This window comes from Lutjanus erythropterus, chromosome 13 (genome assembly GCF_056507025.1).
Source record: "Lutjanus erythropterus isolate fLutEry1 chromosome 13, fLutEry1.hap2, whole genome shotgun sequence".
Lineage (NCBI taxonomy): Eukaryota > Metazoa > Chordata > Actinopteri > Lutjaniformes > Lutjanidae > Lutjanus > Lutjanus erythropterus.
Window position 1 is genome coordinate 3,311,277 of NC_139329.1, and position 19,638 is coordinate 3,330,914.

The following is a 19,638-nucleotide window of genomic DNA, read 5'->3' on the forward strand; positions in this document are numbered from 1 at the left end:
TAATATATTTGTTTATACTTTATCTTTAATTGGATATAAAACCCATATAATTACATATTAACACTTGAATTGCGCATATCCCTTGTTTTCTTCCGCCATGAATGCAGCATAGACATGTCTTCACGTCCACTTACAACATTCTCGCCTGGAGTGATTCATGTTGTCTAAATGTAGTTAGGTACAGCCTGTGTCAAGTAAAAAGAAACACGTATTTCGTAATTTTAAGGTAAGACGCCTGAAAAAGAGTGCATTTAAAAATGAATTGTTAAAATGAAAAGCGTGACAAAACAAGTTTGAACCATTGTAAACATTCAGTGCAGGGCTCCAGCCTACGTGAATGTGTTTGCAGCTTTCCTGATTTGTCAGCAGTTTGTTTGGCCAAATGAGACTAACGTTAGCTAAGTTACCTTTGCTGAACTGTAAAAACATTGCTGCGACATTATATCGTGTTTGACAGCGGAGCTGTTGTACGTAGACGGCTGCTCTGCTGCTAGCCTAACCTAGCCCTCACGGACCATGTTCTCCAGCAGCTTCGCCAAACCTCACTCAGAAACCTGCCAGTTTAAGATTCCACAGACGAGGCGAAATGTTTCCAGCATACAAGTGATTGACTTTGCAGTATTTCATTTACATTTTAACGTTTAAATCTTGTTAGCACACAACAACTCGCCACTGCCCACTGTGGTCTGTTGTAGTAGTGTCTATAAATTAGGGGAGTAGCCTCGGAGCCGATTGTTGAAGTCATTTTATTTATATAACAGGTGTTGTGTGTTGTCTTTTGTGCAAGACGAATTGAAGACTTCTCCCTGTTAATGTGTTTGAAGTCAAGTGTAGACATGCCCCATTCTGAGAGTGAAAGCGGTTCGAAGGTTTCGGACCCGCAACATTCCCAGAAACTCCTTAGGGTCCTTCGCGTCTTCTGGCAGGAGCAAAGTTTCCACGATGCGCTGCTGGTGGTGGATGGAGAGGAGCTGCCTGTGCAGAAGAACATCCTGGCTGCTGCCAGCCCTTACATCAGGTCAGTCCTCATTTGACCTTCCAGCAAACAGTCAGTCACACCAGCCCTGCCCCTATAACACGAAGTTCATTCAAATGTGCCATTAGTATATATATATTTTTTTAACTTAAAATAAGAGAGTGCGCTTTCAGTTTACTTTTTATATACTTATCAGGGATACGACTTAACATAATATGACTTAAACATACTTGATTTATGTTGAAAGGTACACAGAAAAGTCAAATATTTTTGGCTTAATCTTGTACTTAATAAAGAAGAAAGAAAAGTAAAGTGTTCTAGCCTTACACAGAAAGTTAAAGTATACTGGGAGTAGTCTATTCAAATACTTCAAAAATAAAACACATATGAGCTTCTCTGAGGTAGTATTCCATCATATGTTTAACATATTATCTGATGTTTGTGGGCAGCCAGGGCCTGATTTCAGAGAGGCTCCTGCATGACACAAACTCTAATATCAACCTCCTCTAAAGACTCTGTTCAAACTGTTAGTTGGATTTGTTTTGTCATTGTTACGTTCTTATATTGCATCCTATATGGCATCACTACCTATTTGTTTGAAATTTTTAATTTTATAAAGAAAATGATCTTCTTAATCCTGAGTCTTGTGAATTCTTATGTGTATGTTGAAATGTACTTAAAGCAGGTATTTTTCAACTATAAATACATACATAGTGTTGAAGAAAAAAGATTATCTCAGGTACAAAATCTTTGGCTGGTTCAAGAAGAGTTTTATTCACTGTACAGCTGAGACAGCCTCACTTAATGGTAGTTTACAGGAAATACAGGAAATGACAGAAAGACCAGAATGCTAATTCTCAAAAAGGGAGGAAAGGGAGCTTCCTGAACCTAAATGAGTACCTGCTAACCCAGCAAGAGTGCATCTAAGAGGCCCAGAGTCAATGTCTCTGGCTTTATAATAGGGGAGTTTGGCTGGGGTTGGGTAAGGTACGATTTCAAGGGACTCCTCACAATACCATATAAAGTTCATTCACAGAGGTGTATATTAATTAATATAAAAAGGTTGACTCAGCAGAGATGCTCAAATAAGAATATACAAAAAAAAAAAAAACACACCAAGATAAGAATAAAACTGGATAGGAATACAGTATTTTCTCCTACAATAGTAAACTTGAAAGTGCAAAAATAATATAGAAATAATGAAATATAAGTATGATCTTAAGTTCACTTGCAGAAAACTTACAAGTGTACTTGCAGTATAAAAACTACTATTACATTAGCAGTTTACTGAGAGTGTACTTGAAAGTATGCTTAGATAAACTAAAAAGTGAGTTCTAAGTATTTAACTAGTAAACAACAGTATAGCTATAAGTTATCTTGTAGTATAGTTCACCTTATAGTTGCAGTACAAAATAAAACTAAGAATACTTACTTACTTAGATGTAAAGTATTTGTGTACTTAAAGTGTACTATTCTAATACTTCAAGTATACTTTTATAAATTTAAAAAGTGGGTCAGTTTAGTCCTAAGAAGTGTCAAAGTAGTACACTTAGAAATATAATTCTACTACATCAGTATTAGTATACTTACTACATAAAAAGTACATGGGAAATACACTTAAGCGTTATTTAAGTATACTTAATAAAATGAACTCAAAGTATACTTTTTTGTAAGGGTGATTTAATCTTGTGTGCTATCTTTGGCTGGTGTTTACAATGTTAAAGCAACATGGGTGTGTCCACTCTCACAATAGCAGTGGTACAACTGAGAACGATAAAAGGAGTTTCAATGTCCATATTTGCCATATTGTGTTGTGTTAATGTTTTCCTGTTAGGACCAAGCTGAACTACAATCCTCCGAAGGCAGATGGGTCCACATACAGGATTGAGCTGCAGGGGGTCTCCATGCCCATCATGAAACATATCCTGGACTACATCTTCAGTGGTGAGGTGAGCGTGGAGGCTTTCAGAGTGTCATTGTTGTTGTAACGGTACTTCAGGGTTCACACAGGGCTGTCAGAACTTGATGTTCGTGTCTTGACTTGTACCCATAGCTCAACAACATGAGCACCTGCCTTCAGCTGGGAGCCATTGCCTCATGGGGACTGGAGTTCACATTGTGTCAGTGGCATAACAGACTAGTTGCTATTAAATTCAGCTTTTGCCCAAGGGCATTGGAACTGTATGCATCATTGTTACACAATGGCCATTTTGTCTTTGTCTTTTGTTTGTAGTCTGAACTTTCCCACTGCTTATTTTGTATTTTATGATCTGATCCAATAAATCTGTTTATTGGAAGGAATCTGGTGATACAATACACACCACAGTACAGGGATTATGATTCAACATACTGTGATTGGGGCTGCAACTAGGGATTATTTTCAGTTATTAATCAATTAGTAGTTTGATCCATAAAATGTCAGAAAATGGTGAAAAATGTTCACCATTCACCAAGAGTCCAAGGCAATGTCCTCAGATGTCTTGTTATGTCAAAGATACTCAGTTTATTGCCAGATAGGACTAAAGAAACCTAAAAATATTCACATTTGAGAAGCTGGAATCAGAGAACTTGGACAGTTTTTTATTTTAAAAATGACTCAAAATGATTAATTGATCATCAAAATAGTTGCCAGTTGATTTAGTAATTGATTAATCTAATTTTGGGAAAACTGTCATAGGTACAAAGATAAAGCACCATATGAAAAACATTTTAATCATTTTTTTAAAAACTTTTTTTATGTGAAGAAAAGTAACAGCACTGCTGTCTAGTGTTCTGGGGGTTAAACGCAGTGAACCACTGCCACAAATCTTTGCATGTATCTCAATATAAGACAGTGTTTGGAGAATTCAATGCAGTATCACAAAACATAATATTGTGATACTCAACCATTTTAATATTTTCTTACACCCCTAATGCTAACGCCCTGTTTCTTTCCCTACCTTTTTATTTTTTTTTCTTTCTTCCTCTAGAGTTCACCTCAGCTGTGAGGATTGGAGAGAGGGAGGGAGGTAGGGGGGAGGTGATGCATATAGTATGCATGTTTGTTTGTGTTATGTTGAAAAATTGTAAAACCTAATAAACAGATATTTTTTTAAAAAGCAAAGTGACTTGCTTAGGTTTTTAGGTGTAGTAAGCAAAAGTCATTATTCCCTGCTGATCCTAATGTATTGTTGTGGGTATAATTTGCCTGTATCGCTCCACCTTCGTCTTTGTCTCATCACCTGTGTGTGTCTGTCCTTCACACACAGATCACTTTGAGTGAAGAGACCATCCAGGACATGGTGCAGGCGTCTGACCTGCTCCTCATGACTGACCTCAAGTCCCTGTGCTGCCAGTTCCTGGAGAGCTGCATCACTGCAGAGAACTGCATTGGCATCCGCCTCTTCTCCCTGCATTACTGCCTTAACCATGTCCACTACACTGCCACCGAGTTCCTGCAGACACATTTTAACGATGTGGCGCACTCTGAGGAATTCAGGGAGCTGCCCCCAGACCGGCTCTGCGAGGTGCTGGCCATGGAGAAGCTCAACGTGGGCAACGAAAAGCACGTGCTGGAGTCTGTGGTGCGATGGTTTGCACATGACCCTGAGGATCGCAGGGTGGGTGACACTTACTTCAGGTTCAGTGTGAAGATAAAAGACGATATAAAACATGCAGACTGGCAACTTTTAGTTCAACTGCTGATTAGAAAAATAATAATATATTTTACTGACTGAAACAAATGTTCCAAATTTTCAGTACAGTTTTGCGTTCAAATTGCCTTTTATAAAAAGGCAAGACAGTACATTTTAATGATAGATCAGGACTAGTGTTTTCATGGTACTGGAGTTTCTAATTTTGATACAATACTTTGAAAAACATTGATTTTCTTTACCATTTTTGATTCCACAGGGAAAATTGACAACCTTGAGGGCATAAAATGTTAGATTTTTTTAATTAAAAGACAGGTATGACAAAGCTAAAACTTGACAATGGTTATTCAACCAGAGCGAATGAGACAAGTGACAAGAATAGAGGCGGGGCTCTGTGGGCACAGCAGTGATAAGTGTGTCAACTAGCTGTCAGACAGGAGAAAGAGCTAGAAAGTGCACCTGGTGACGGCGTACGGGTACTGTGGAAACTTGACTATTGAAAGCATTTCATATATTCAGAATTGAAATGCGTCGATAGTAACCAGGACGTTTACCTTCTCTTAGTTACCTATTCAAGTAATTGTTTGTTAATTTTACCTGTGAAGTTGGTTTTATGATCTTTTCCCGGTCAGTAAGCTCCGAAATAAATGTGATTTCTAGAAAATGAGAATTCTAGCTTCTCATATCTCTGACATGGCAATAGAAGTACAGGGTCATATCAGTGGCTTAAGCATTTAGTGCACATGATATATGCTTTACCACAGTTCAGTGTGCTTTTTGGATGTAAAAATGTGAACCTTTTCTTTCTAGACATCCTGTGGTCTCCATTTATTTCTGCACAGTCTGAAAATCATCAAGACTGTAATGCCGTGCAAACGGGTTTACCACATGATGAGAATGAAACATTGACCCAAAAAAATCATGTAAGCTTGACCTGATTGTGGTTGATAGCACAGCTCGAACTAGTCCAGTCTGAAGAGCTGAGTTTTATTAGGATGAAAATAAAACTTGAAAAACAGTTTATTGAGCCTTTCAGTTGAAATAGTTCATTTCAGTGTTTTTTGGAGGTTGTGTGTCCTCATACTGCTAAGAGCTCCCTGTGCAGTTTCTATTTATTTAGTGGTGTAATACCCCTCATAAATACAAATGCATATGGGAAAATATTACTATTTATAAGTAACACTTCTTGCCATATGGCATTGCAAAACAAGATCAACTATTTAATACTGATGTTTTTTTCACACCTTGTATTGTTAAAGTTGCACAAAGCTTCATTTTCTCTTTTAACAATGGGTCAGTGAGGAGAAAAGTGTCACTCACATTGTCAAATCAACTCCTATGGTCTATTTTAGTGTCTTTCAGCTCATTGCTTTGCTTTTAGCAGCTGCAACTTTATTCATTAAGCTTGTTTCCAGCAGAATCAGGTAGGTGTTAAAAGAAAAGGTCTAAAAAACTGCTAAAAGGCCTGATATTTTTGTGACTTTCCCAACTTCTTCACTATAAATAAAGTAATGAACTACATGTAAATAAACTAGTAGTTTAATTACTGGTACTTCAACTACATACTTACTTGCAGAGTGATTCAGGTAGCTTAATTGCTTTTTTTGGCCAGTTTGTTTTTGTGTAGTTACCTACTGAAACTGCAGACAGTTTTAGGTCATAAAAGGAAAACAATGATTTTTACTGAATTTTACCTTTGCTTCTCTGCTGTAATTGAACCCTGCTGAACAGCCCTGCAAACCTTTTCTTTCATCCTGAGCCTGTGAATTCATGCCCAGGCAGCCACCTCCACACTTGACCTTTGTGTGGTGCATGCACAAAAACCAGGGCATGCGATGCTAAGTGCTCACACAACAACAGCTCTCACTGTCTGAGAAGATTCAAGTTGAACTGTTCTAGCAGTCATGTTAGTAAACTGGCCCATTTTTGTCGAATGGTGAGTCGGTGAAACCATCTAAGTCAGATGTCTTTACTATTTTAGCTCTACTCAGGTAAAACAAAATCCATATTAAGTGACAACAAAAACATTCCTTGCAGTTTTGCGATTGGAAAGCCCAGATGAGATTGTTTTGGTTGGGACAATTTTAGGTCTATGGAGATTCCAGAAAAGCTTTTTGCATTAAATGCAATTGAGAGGCATTTTTTGCTGGAATGTGACCTTTTGTTATAACCTGGTATGAACTATACATTGTCAACCTGATCTTTTTTTCATAGTAGTTTGAACAACTTTTTCCAAGTAGCTTCAGATAACCAAACTTTATTGGTACCTAGATTAGCTTTACTATACTTTAACTTCTTCCAGTGTGAAGTCATTGGTAGCTTCTCCATCACTGACTATATGTCAATATTGTATTTGCAGCCTGTTCCTGTGCCCCTATGTGGCCATAAATGTGAATGAATTCAGTTTGTGTTTGTTCCATAAAGCACAAAGTTTATCCTGTTCCATCTTTATTTGCAGGTACACATGAAGGAGGTGATGTCTGCAGTCTGGCTGCATGGCCTGGACACGAGCTACTTAAGAGAGCAGGTAGGGAAACTGTCAAGTGCTGTCCAGATTTAAAGGCAGAATAAGTGGGATTAGTCCGAGCTGTTCATAAATGCACCAGAAAGATACCAGGACGTCAAATAAAGACATTTTGGGTTGGTAAAGCGTCCCGAGCATCACAACATAATGAAGAAATAAGGTAATACAGACAGAGGGCTGCAGAGTCTCTGCAAATACACACACAACACACACTTCTAGTCAGTCATAAGTGACTAATGAACAATATTATGTTTATATGAGTAGAAATTGTTTTTTGAAAAAATGCTGCATGTTAGACCTTTAAACGTATGCTTATAGTATCATCAAAAGTCTAACAACATGGTATCCCATCAGGCCATGGGGGAGCCGCTGATGAGGGAGGTGATCAGAGAGTACTGTCAGCCAGTGTTGGCGGGTGGTCCACTGCAGGGTGAGGCTCTGCTCGCTGCCTTCAAACCCCGAGGTTACTCAGAGTGTATAGTTGTCGCCGGAGGAGAGGATCGCAAGTGAGTCCACTGTCCACCATCTTTATTTATTGTCTGAATTACATGTAACTATTTATCACCTGCATTACTTTCATAACCTAATGATGTGTTGTAGAGAGCTTTAGTCTCCAATCACAACAGATAAAGAAGTCTCTCCATATCACTCCACAAAAGTTTTGGAGAAAACATTAAGTAGTTTAAAGTTACAGATTTTGCCCTAAAACATTTCATTTTTAAGCAGATTCACTATAGAACTCTCAGAATTTGCATTAAATCCACTGAAATCCCAGCTGTCATGTGACCATTTTAAGTCATGTGTGAATGAGGCTCAAGACAGTTTTGGCCCTCAGTGACAGAGAATACTGGTATTTTTAGTGAAATGTGGTCACAGCTGGAGCTGCAATGAGTAATCTATTATTTATAGATTATTAAATTAATCATAAGAAAAATGAAATCTGATTTCAGCTTCTTGAAAGTGAATATTTTCTTTACTCCTCTCTGACAGTAAACTGATTATCTTTTGGTTGTGGACAAAACAAGACATTTCAGGGCGCCGTCTTGGGCTTTGGTAAACACTGATCAATATTTTATGGACTGTCTGCTCACATCCTGCCTCTTCTGTTGGTTTTTGTCCTGTACAGAACCAGGAAGCCGACCGCTGTGACACGCTGCATGTGTCCACTATATGACACCAACAGACAGGGCTGGATCGAGCTGCAGCCAATGAGCGTAGCCCGCCTCGGCCACGGGGTGATCGCTGCAGGTTGGTGCTGGCCCTCGGCCAGGAAAATACATCCAATCATGACTGAAGTAAACAGTGCCATGAATAACTAATGATTCTTTCATCGGGATTAGTAGACGGTAGTGAATACACAAGTCAGTAACAAGTGTGTTTTCTGTCTGTTAGAGGGTTTCCTGTTTGTGATGGGTGGAACAGATGAACACAACATAGTCCTGGACAGTGGAGAGAAATATGACCCAGACTCCAACACCTGGAGCCCCATACCCCCAATGCTACAGGTATACTCACCCCCTCTCTCTAATCACACCTTTCCTGTGGTCTCAGCTGTTAGAATGATCCCTCCATTATACATATGTAAACAGCTGAAGGTGATTTGACTTTGCTGTAGAACTTCTGACTCCTTTTCTCTTGTATTTCACTGTGCAATTCAATCTCCCACTCAGTTGAATCTCTCTACTAAAAAGACACTTACAAGGTTTTAAAATGTAACATTTTTGTTACTGGAACTTGCTGTTTATTTTTTTATTTAAGCAGGATTGAATATCAGTCCATCATACCAATCTTGTTTATGCAGCCATGTTATGCTCTCTAACTTGTTATTTTATTTCATGACCACTAGGTGTCAGCAGTGCTGCAATAGAGGTGCAGACTGAACACCCACAGTCACCTGCTTTCACTTCCAGAGAAAAGTGGTGTCATTCATATTATATGTTGACTATACATTATTGACTGCTCTGAGCAATATTTATGCATTAAAATCATACTTTAATTATTTGTGTTATTCGTATTAAAGTAAGATCATGTAAACCAGTACTTGACATTTAAATCGAAAAACACTGGAGAGATTGAAGGAAAGCTAAAGGTAAAAAGCAAAGGCAAAAACTCTCATGAAATATTAAGTTAAAAAATAAAATATGAAAGATCTGAATGATCACATCTGTGTGTTTATTGAAATGGACAACTTCTCTATTCACAGAATTGTAGTGACTGTTTGAAAATACAGTACAGCTGTTTCAAGTTTCTATACAAAGTAACTTACTGTACTGTGTATATCACAAATACACTGTAATACAGTGCAGTACTGTTATGAAATAATAACTGTAGTTTTGCTGCTGCATCTCATTGACTAATTTTTGGCAGTTTCTTTCTTTATTGCATGATTTCAGTGTGCAGCAGCCTCAGATAGCAGCAGATGGCTCACTGTGAGGCAAAGCATCATGAGAGTAATGTTAAAAAAAAAAGTAGAATTACCATAGTTTTAAACCCAAAAGTCCTAAAAGGAAAGATTTTGTGGGTTTTTCATGATTTCAAGAGTTGATACAGAACACACCAGGCTGAGCTCTTCCAGCAGGTCAACACTGCGTTTTGTTGGTAATATACATTTTGGAAATGTTGGTAAAGGCAGGTCTTACAACCCCAGACTGTATGTGATCAGCAGTGGAGCTTGGTCCATACCTGTGCTTTAAATGTGATTTCAGAATTTCCAAACGTGAATTTGAACATTTGAACCCAAGGAGCTCATGTGTAGCTGCATGTGTGGGACATTGCTGTGGTTTGATTATCATGATGATCACTGACTGTTCGTAGGCTCGTCAGAACTTTGGCGTGGTGGAGCTGGACGGTCTGATCTACGTTCTCGGAGGAGAGAACGGAGAAACGGAGCTGATCACTGTGGAAGTGTTTGACCCTCACTGCAACACCTGGAAAGTGCAGACCAGTATGACCATGATCCGCAAGGTAACAACACATGCATACAAATATCACATTCACAGAATAGACATAATAATTTCACAACACATTAATATTCCATATAATGTTGTACATTAATACTATTTACAAATTATATCAAATCTGTGGTGGCCAGGCAAAATACAGTAACCATCTCAGAAATTTTTTACGGTATCACACAGGGTATTACAGTTATTATCAGTTACAGTAACACTTAAAATAATGAAAGCAAAGGTCCTTTTTGGGTTGAGCAACACTTTATCATGTATCATGTACATTGTATGATAACTGAACATTTTCATACCATGCTATTCCATGAAACCTGTATACTGCTGCAGCCCATCAGTATCATGATTAACTGTCACATTGAACCCCAGGTAATACTTTTTCCATCCTCACACTGGAGCTCTTATAGAGCAGGTCTAAACCGTACTTTTTATAATATTATTTACAGAAGTCCAGCAGTTTTCCCCATGAGCAAGAACTAGGTGACAGTGGTGAGGAAAAACTTTCTTTTAACAGGCAGAAACGTCAAGCAGAATCAGGCTCAGGGTGTGTGAAGGGGGGAGAGAGCAGGAGGAAAGAGAACTTACAGTAGCACAGTGATACTTCCAGGCAATGCAAAGTTCTGCATAGAGATTTAAAGCAATAATAATGGTAATGGTAGTAATGATAAGACTAATAATAATAATGATGGCAGCAGGTGTTGCGCAACTAGCATCTGTTTCAACTATCAAAATAATTCAGATTATAATGGATCTGAATAACACTTCTATGGAATCTATTATTTCATTCAATCAGTGGTATGTTTTTTTTTTTTTTTAATTTGGTATCCATACCAAACTTATGGAGATGCAATAGTTGCCACTGTCAAAATTCAGAGGAAAAAGTGAAAAAGGCACAGTCATAAACATAGGCTATGATGCAAATTTTAGTTGATGAAATATTAAAACTTTTTCTTTTTTAAAAATAATTGAGACAACTCAAAATTTCGAGGCAACGTACTGCAATAGATGATTTGATTTATGAGCCCAACTTATGCTTTGATGTTTTTAAATAAACCTTAAAAAGTTTTGCTGACATATAATCTTTAATTGAGTTAATTTACTTTTCTTCTTTAGATAAACTTGAATCTTTGAGTTTTGGTAATTCAAAAAAATTTGTCTCCTTTCATTTCCTCTAACTATCAAAATAAAGGCAAGGCAAAAAAAGTATATCATTGATGTAACAATTTCAGCACTAAACAAAATCTTTCCTCAAAATCCAGATAAAAGGGGACCTGGAAGACCTGAAAGTCTTCTATCTCCTCATTCAGATGTTGCTTATTTTTAGGTCTCACACATGTTGTCTTTGTCTGGACAGTTTAATAGTAGCACTTCACAATGTAACTAAAATGACCATGCAGAATGAGCCCAGGGCCATTACAACCCTTGTCCAGGCTTGTCCAGACATTAGACACAACTCGGTCCAAGTGATTCATTTTCCAGTAAACCTCTCCTCACATGCTGTGACTTGTACAGCCGTATCTGTCTTTTCTTTTAGGTCGGCTGCTATGCCTCCATGAATAAGAAGATCTATGCCATGGGTGGGGGCTCCTACGGGAAGCTGTTTGACTCTGTCGAATGCTTTGACCCCAAAACCCAACATTGGACGGGCCTGTGTCCTCTGAAAGAGAGACGGTAAAAACATTGTCTGATAGTGTTTGTTGTCGTAGTCTGAGCAGGTCAAAAGCAAAAGGATCTATGATTCGATCAGCTGTATGCTACATTTAACTTCAGCCTGTGATACTTTGTTCTTGTTTGTATTGCACAACAGGAAATGAAACATGGCTCTGTGGTCATTGTTGCACTCCCAGAACTGTCAGTTTTAGTTTCAGTTTGACATCCATCTGATATGTCACGCTGACATATCAGAATGATGCTCAGGAAGATGAAGTAGCTATAAATGAGCCAGTTGAGTCACACCATGTACATTGTGTTAGTCATAGCTGAACCTGAAATTTAAGATCTAAAGAAACATTCGGTGTTTCCGTTTGAATGGAGTTCTTGATCAGTCGTGTCATTTATGTGTTTGGGATCAATGTTGTGCAAGTTCAAACTTCACAAGAGGTCACTTGAAGTTCAGTCCACAAAGATTAAAATGAACTAGTTTACGTTCAAAGTTCAATTTTGAGCTAAGCCAACAGTCCCCAAAAAATGTTCATTTCTTCTGTTTTAAAAAATTATATTATATTTTTTGTATTAGTTTGAACAGCCTTGATAACTTATATTTATATGTTAATCACAACAATTTGAGAACGTTTTACGCTACAACAAACAGCAGACTTGAACACCAACATACTGTTTAAAGTTCCAACTGGGAATTCTGACTTACCATTTCGCACAGAATGCACCACAATGAGAACTGCAGGGAGATGAAGAGGGAGACAAGCTAGAGGACACAAGCATATATAACGTGGATCAGTCTTATCTGTCACTGTGACTGAGACTCCAGTCTGCAGTGTAGCCCAGCACATACACTTCATGCTACATGATCAGAGAAAGTCTTTATATCATATTGTCCACATTTGCTCTGTGCTGCAAGTCTGCATCACACTGTTTTTTATCAGTTGACAATGTGAGTGTTGTTGACTCTTTCAGGAGTGAACAGTGCTCACATTTACATTCATTAGTTGCAAACTGATTTGTTCAGTTCACCAAAAATATAAGCACATTCAGTGACTGCTCTTTTGGCACATTCATGTACAGCTCTGTTTCTTAAGCTAGCATTTCTGATACTTGTTCATGACATCGTGTCTCTGAGAGTAAACTTGTAAAGAATTGTTGCTAAAAATCAGATAAGCTTTGTCTTTTTCTCAGTTTGGAAAGGATTCATTTAGCTTTTATCTGATCATGTTTGCCTCTGTCTTATTGACCAGTTTTCCTAAATGAACTGCTGTGATGTGAAACCTTTGATCATAAAGAGGCCCAACCCTTATCATGTTAGTTTCATGGTTAGTTTAACAGCTTTTTTTGTCACGACACTTTTTTGCTCCCATCTATGAGTTGAACTGATTCCCTTCAAATATTAACCTTATACAATCACAAAATAGAAACACAATATCTCAGAAAGACATTTCAAATACAGAGAGTAGTCCTCTCAGCATTTTGACCGTACCAAATCAAGCTAGACGGGCAGGCGATTCCAAACTTTTGACTGGTAATATGTGTCCAGATAGAGGGTGTGCTTTATATTGCTCACTCTTGTCTCTTAAATTCCCTGCTCTTATTTTCCTCAGGTTTGGTTCAGTGGCGTGTGGCGTCGGCCAGGAGCTCTACGTGTTTGGTGGAGTTAGAAGCCAAGAGAACGAAAACGCTGAGCAAAGACAGATGATGACCTGCAAGTCGGAGTTCTACCATGATGAGATGAGGAGGTCAGTATGAAAATACCTCAGGTTCTGAAGGTTTTTTTTAAGCTGCAGTTTTTAAACATTTATTAGACTCTATAAATACTATTATTACTACTACTTTTTTATATTTTAGTGTCCCATTATGGTCTAGATATTAAGTTTTAAAGATCATTCTTCACCTTGTAAACAGCAGTAAAAAAAACACATCTTAGGAACCATTTGTGGCAAGACATTCCCAACGTATCAAACACAGTAGCTTGATCATTGGCCCTATGCTTTATAATCATATAGTTAGCAATAGTATATATGAAATGTCTGTTATACGATGTTACCTGACTTAGGGCTGCACGATTTAGTAAAAAAAGTCATATTGTGACTGAAATTGTGATTGTGTTGTGCAATACGATTAGTGGAAATGATCAGTTTTGCATCACAATTTTCATGTTCACTGAAAAATAACTAATAAAATCATGGTGATGTGATATTAATTGAGGTCTGAACCAATCAAACATGTTTTCTTTCATCTGGAGAACAAGATTTTTAGGTCAGGTCATCTCTGCAACACTACAGTTCCTCATTATAATGTTGTTTTCTCATGCATTTTTCCTTTTTCAAAAGATTGTGATTTGGTTCTGCGATTTGGATATCACACTTGGCAACGCTGTGATTTTATTGTGATTAACTGTGCAACCCTAGTTAGATGGCACATCAAACTATAACACTCGAGAAATTACACAAGAAGGGCACGTACAGCTTCATAGTTTGAAACATAGGTGCACTGACGAAGTTGCAGTGTTGGAGTTTGGAGTGAAAACTATATCGCTTATTTAGCAGATGGATAAAAATTCTCTCTCTTTTTTTCTGTCTTATTTTTTCTATATTTTAATGATCTTTCTTTATTTCCATAATAAAATTCCATTGTTTGGGAAACCAGGACACAAATAAAGGATAAACTTTGGACTGCACACTGTGTAATGAAACACCTGTCACATGTTCTCACAAAATTGTTCCTGTCCTACGTTTTTATGTTATGAAAAGAAGCCAATCTTGAAATTGATCAATAAAAACACATGTTTTTGATAATCATATCTGTCTGACTGTTGATGGATGCAGGTGGATGTTCCTGGATGACCAGAATCTGTGTATCCAGACCAGCTCATCCTTCGTTTACGGAGCTGTGCCCATCGGAGCCAGCATCTACGTAGTGGGCGACCTGGACACAGGTTAGTAAAATAAAACCACACAAAACAACGAGAGTTCTAACGTGGTTACAGCAACATCACTATCTGAATGTGAAATGTTGCCATTTACCTGTGTGTACAGGAACAAGCTTCGACTACATCCGGGAGTTTCGCCGCAGCACCGGGACGTGGCATCGCACTAAGCCCATGTTGCCGTCTGACCTCTCCAAAACAGCCTGCGCTGCCCTGCGCATCGCCAACTGTCGACTGTTCCGCCTTCAGTTGAGCCAGGGCATGTTCCGAATCCGAGTCTGACTCCACTTTTGCACACTGGTACCTTCTACCTGCTGTAGGTCTGGATTTAGGGATCTTATGAACACTAAAGTATTCTAGTTGCTAGATGTTGAGGATTGTTTATACTTGAGACCCTCTTCCTGTATGACTTGACGGGACAAAAGCTCATCTAAACACATTTTTAACATTATAGGTTTTATAGCATTTTTTTTAATAATTCTAAATATTTGTTTCTTTTTGATGTGGGATTTGATTGGTTTCTGCCTTTTATTTTAATGAACATTCCTCCTTTGTAATGTTTACCAGTGGTCTGTTACTTGGTGAGGGATTTAACTACCAGTGTTACATGAGGGATCATTATACACATTTTAAAAGTTCTGCTGTGTTGCAGTTTACAATTTAGGATTTATTGTTCATCTTTCTGGCCAGACAGAGTCAACATGATCATTTGTCCAGATGTTTGCAACAGCTGCAGTTCGAGTTAGGCAGAAAGTGTCATGTTAAGAAAATCTTTCAGTTATCTACATCTTCGGTGGGAAGTGGGACGTTGGAGTCAGTCTCTTAGAATCAGAGGGAAAGCAGATGTTTTGCAGCAGTCACATGAGGAGAATTCCACTACTGAAGGCAGATCCCTTACCACCTACTACTGCTAGCCTCAGTATAGACCAGAATGCAATGCAGTGCATGTCGCTCTGTAAAATCTGCGCGTTGCAATCTGTGCCAGATTATACAATATCAATTTAAAGACCTGTGAGACTGGGATAGATGCCTGGTGAACTCTAGCGCTACAGTGTAAATAGAAAAAAAAATGCAAGTGGTGAAACATCAACTCACACCATTGATCTGTGCAGCAAAACAAAACAAGCTGTGGACAAAGTGTGGACAACACCAAGTAGCTGTATTCAAAAAGTGACACTGACCACATCCTGTCAGCCAGTATATTCTGCATTCATGTTCATGTTAAATGTTAGATAGATGCTGCATTGACTGGTTCAGCCTGTTTCTGTGATACGTCTCTGTCACCGGCATATTGGACCAACAAGTCTGGCCTGTGAACTAATACATGTAAACACCTGGAAAACTGCTGTTTATCTGGATTAAAAAAACAGTGTGTTTACATTTCTCAACTGATTTCGATGAGTCATGTTATATTCAAGAGTTTGTAAGTAAAAAAAAAACTTTTTCCAACTCCATGTTGATCATAAACCCTTGAATATAACACGCTTCATTGAAATTGGTTGAGAAATGTAAAAATTATAGTGATTTTTATCCAGAAAAGTAGCAGCATCCCCATTTACTTGTATTTGTTTACAGGCCAGTCTTGTCAGGACCAATATGGCGACTCTGAAGTCTGATCCAACGACCAATATAGCTTCTAAATATGACTATAGCAGCAGCAGCAGTCACATTTTGACTCTGTCAAAATTGTAAGGCCAAATTCTGTCCTCTCAAAAAAAGGAACCTTGGATGGTGTGAGGTTTTCACAGAGCCATTAAGTCTGCAGAGGTGGGGGTGAGAAGTTGGGTCAACCTTTAACATGGGAGCTATTGGGAGACCGTTTTCTAGCAGCGCTCAACCTTTCTTTTAAACTCCTCCCATTATTAACCAAGGAGTTCTCATTGTAACCATGATGACGAAGGTCTGACTTTAGCAAAGCAGCAGTTGTAACCCAAATTCTGATTGTTACAGTTAGTTGCAGATGACATATTTCGTTTAATTTTGGTTGGCGAGCTTTGCTTGACAAAACTCTAAATTGTCCATCAGTAGACTGTTTCTTTTAGTTTCATCATGTTCATTCTGGACATCCCAAAAGCACCTTTAGCATAGGGTTGGGCAATATGTTAAAATTTTCCAACCGGCGATCGTCAGCCATGCTACAGCAATTGTGAGTTTATTTTATTTATGGGACGAATATATCACCAAAGTGTCAAAAAAATAAACAAAGTCTCTCTCCTTTACCAAACTAAGATGCACTTAAACACACTTAATTCAGACTTGACAGAAAAGCATGTGAAACTCACCAAAACAGTCTTTATTAGTCTGTCCACTCTTCTACCAATCACTGACTCTGGTTTGGTGGAATTAAATCCTTCATTTACTGCGTGAAAAGAGTGCAAAGAGTCTGACTCTGCAGGGTGTTTACCTCTCACTCCTCACCCAGCTCAGCACACTCACAGTCCAGCTGAGCGTGCGTGTGTGTGTCCTGTGCTCCTGGAGGAGAGCAGCACTCTGCAGACGGTTACATTAGCAAAACAAAAAGACGAATATTGCCCCAAATATCATCCAAAAAATCTCAACAACTGGCTATGGATTCACCAATCATCTAACCTTACTTTAGCACCTTTATCATGGCACCTTGATTGTCACTGGAAACTTCTGCTCTGCTGACACGTTTGTTCTTTCTGCCTTCAGATGCTAAGCAGCAAATTAATCATGTACAGTGTAGAAATCACTAATCCCAGAATGCACTGCATTCACTGACTGTTTGCACATTAGAGCACTAGCGCTTTACTTGATAGCTTTTATCTTTGAGCGAGCTGTGTGGGCCCAGCCTGCTCAGAAATAGCCGTTGCAGGCGAGTGACACTCTTGAGTTGCTGGATGTGTTGCCGCCTTCGTGACCTCTGACCTGGCTTTCCAGTCAGTACAGTTTTGGCATCCATTGACCCCATTTGTTCTGTGCGAGTTACAGCTGCTGCTGTCTGTCCTCAGCTCAGCGGCAGCACATGCAAAGTAGAAACACACTCTCTCCTAATATTAGGACACCTCACACACATCAAAGACTGTTACCAATAAACACCAAAATAAAGTAGTCTTAAAATTGTAAGTTATAATCTGACTCTAAAATATAAGATAATCTTGTAAATTTTAAATAAGTGCTGTACAATTATGTCTTCTTTTATGGAAAACTGAGGAAACTGTCACATTAGAATCACTGTAGTGTATCACCTCAATAATAATCGTGTAAGCAACCAGGTTTCTAATATAAAAATGGGATCCAAATTGAAACCAAACCATACAGCATTCTATAATTCTCAAACTGAGAGAGATGACATCCTGTTGCACCAGCTGGAGCCAAGTTTGATCCACAACATTAACTGATGCATTGTAACAACCTAGTTTCACAATAAACTCGCCACTTTACTCACTTTGTTACTTCTTCTTCACTACAACTTCACTAAGATGGCCACAATCAAAATATTGTTATATATACAGTAGGCAGTATGAGAAACTATAGACTGCTCAGCTGAGATAGAGACAGTAATATATGCCTCTTTGTCTGTGTAACATCACCTCATCAGCAATTCAACTGCTGGACTATGATGTCTTTTTTGTTACTAAGCTGAAGATGTCTGTATTTCACATAGGATCATAAACAGCAGCAGAGTGTCAAAAATTCAGTTCAAATGTTGAGAATAAAGTCAAAATAGTAATTCAACTTAATTTTCTGCATTTGGACTTAATACTTGAAATTGTTGATTCATTTGTGAAATTTTAACTTAAGTCCTGACAATTTGACTAAATAGCTGATTTTTTTCTTAATTAGTGACATATTTACTCTATACTCAAAAATTTTAAATAACTCATGGAATTTTAACTTAATTCTTGATATTTTGACTCAGCTATCAGCATTTTAACTTAATTGTTGACATTTTGACTTAATTCTTGACATGTTGACTTTATTCTTGAATTTTGACTAAATTGCTGATATTTTTCTTGATTAGCGACATTTTGGCGTAATACTTAATCTTTTTACCTAATTCTCAACATTTTTACTTTATTCTCAACATTTGATCTAGTTCTTGAGATTTTGACTGAATTCCTGAAAATTTTGCTGAAATTTTTCTTAATTAGCAACATTTTGACTTAATACTGGCTAAATTGCTGAGTTTTTGTTTTTGTTTTTCTTAATTCTCAACAGTTTAACTTTATACCCAAAATTTGTACCTAATTCTTGATATTTTGACTTAATTCTCAAAGGCCAAAATACAATTTCACAATATTTCCATCCGATTTTTTTATTTATTTATTTATTTATTTTTGTGCGTGGAACTACTGAATACTGAAAGTTGGGCTTTATTCTTCACATTTTGACTTTACTCTTGAAATACCAAAATAATTAAATAAAAAAATCTTTTTCTGGATGGCCCTAATACTTTCTCCTTGATATGACACACACCAGCTGAAACAGGATTTGCTGGAGCTCTCCAAAGCAGCAGGACCAGTCTGCTGTGGCTCAACTGAAAATACTGTGCTGCCTTATTTTTGCATAGACACTTAACATTTCATAGTGTCTCATCATTTACTGTAAATACAGTAAGTTTCCGAGCTGCTCTGTATCCTAAACAACACTTGCTCTCACATGTTAACACGTCATAGCTGTCTCTGTTATGATACACCGGAACACACCGTGTGGGAAAATACTGCAGTCTGACCTGAAAATAGTCATGCTTTAACCAAAGTCGTGTTGTGAAAGATGGGGTGTCAAACTTCTGTTTCGGTTTGTACTTTTGTAACTGATGCATGCGGAAGTTTTGTAACATGTTGCCCGTGAGTGTCATTCATTTACGTCAAAGGAATTAAATCACCAAAGTGGTCAAAACAATATCTCATATCCCATTTGTTTGATTTTTGTGTGTATGCAACCAAACACCAACAACTGATAACTTGCTCTGAGAGCTGAACCAC

At 37.9% G+C, this 19,638-nt stretch overlaps 1 protein-coding gene across 1 annotated transcript; it reads left to right on the top strand.

Annotated features, from left to right (window-relative positions):
* Positions 1–82: 82 nt before the first annotated feature.
* Positions 83–15,064, top strand: gan (gigaxonin). Its single transcript, XM_084733786.1, has 13 exons — positions 83–226; positions 825–1,018; positions 2,811–2,925; positions 4,225–4,575; positions 7,067–7,135; positions 7,487–7,638; positions 8,259–8,380; positions 8,525–8,637; positions 9,947–10,096; positions 11,630–11,766; positions 13,365–13,499; positions 14,589–14,698; positions 14,799–15,064. The coding sequence occupies exons 2-13, from the start codon at positions 837–839 to the stop codon at positions 14,969–14,971; spliced, it is 1,809 nt and encodes a 602-aa protein (XP_084589912.1). The 5' UTR covers positions 83–226; positions 825–836; the 3' UTR covers positions 14,972–15,064.
* The last annotated feature ends 4,574 nt before the right edge of the window (positions 15,065–19,638 follow it).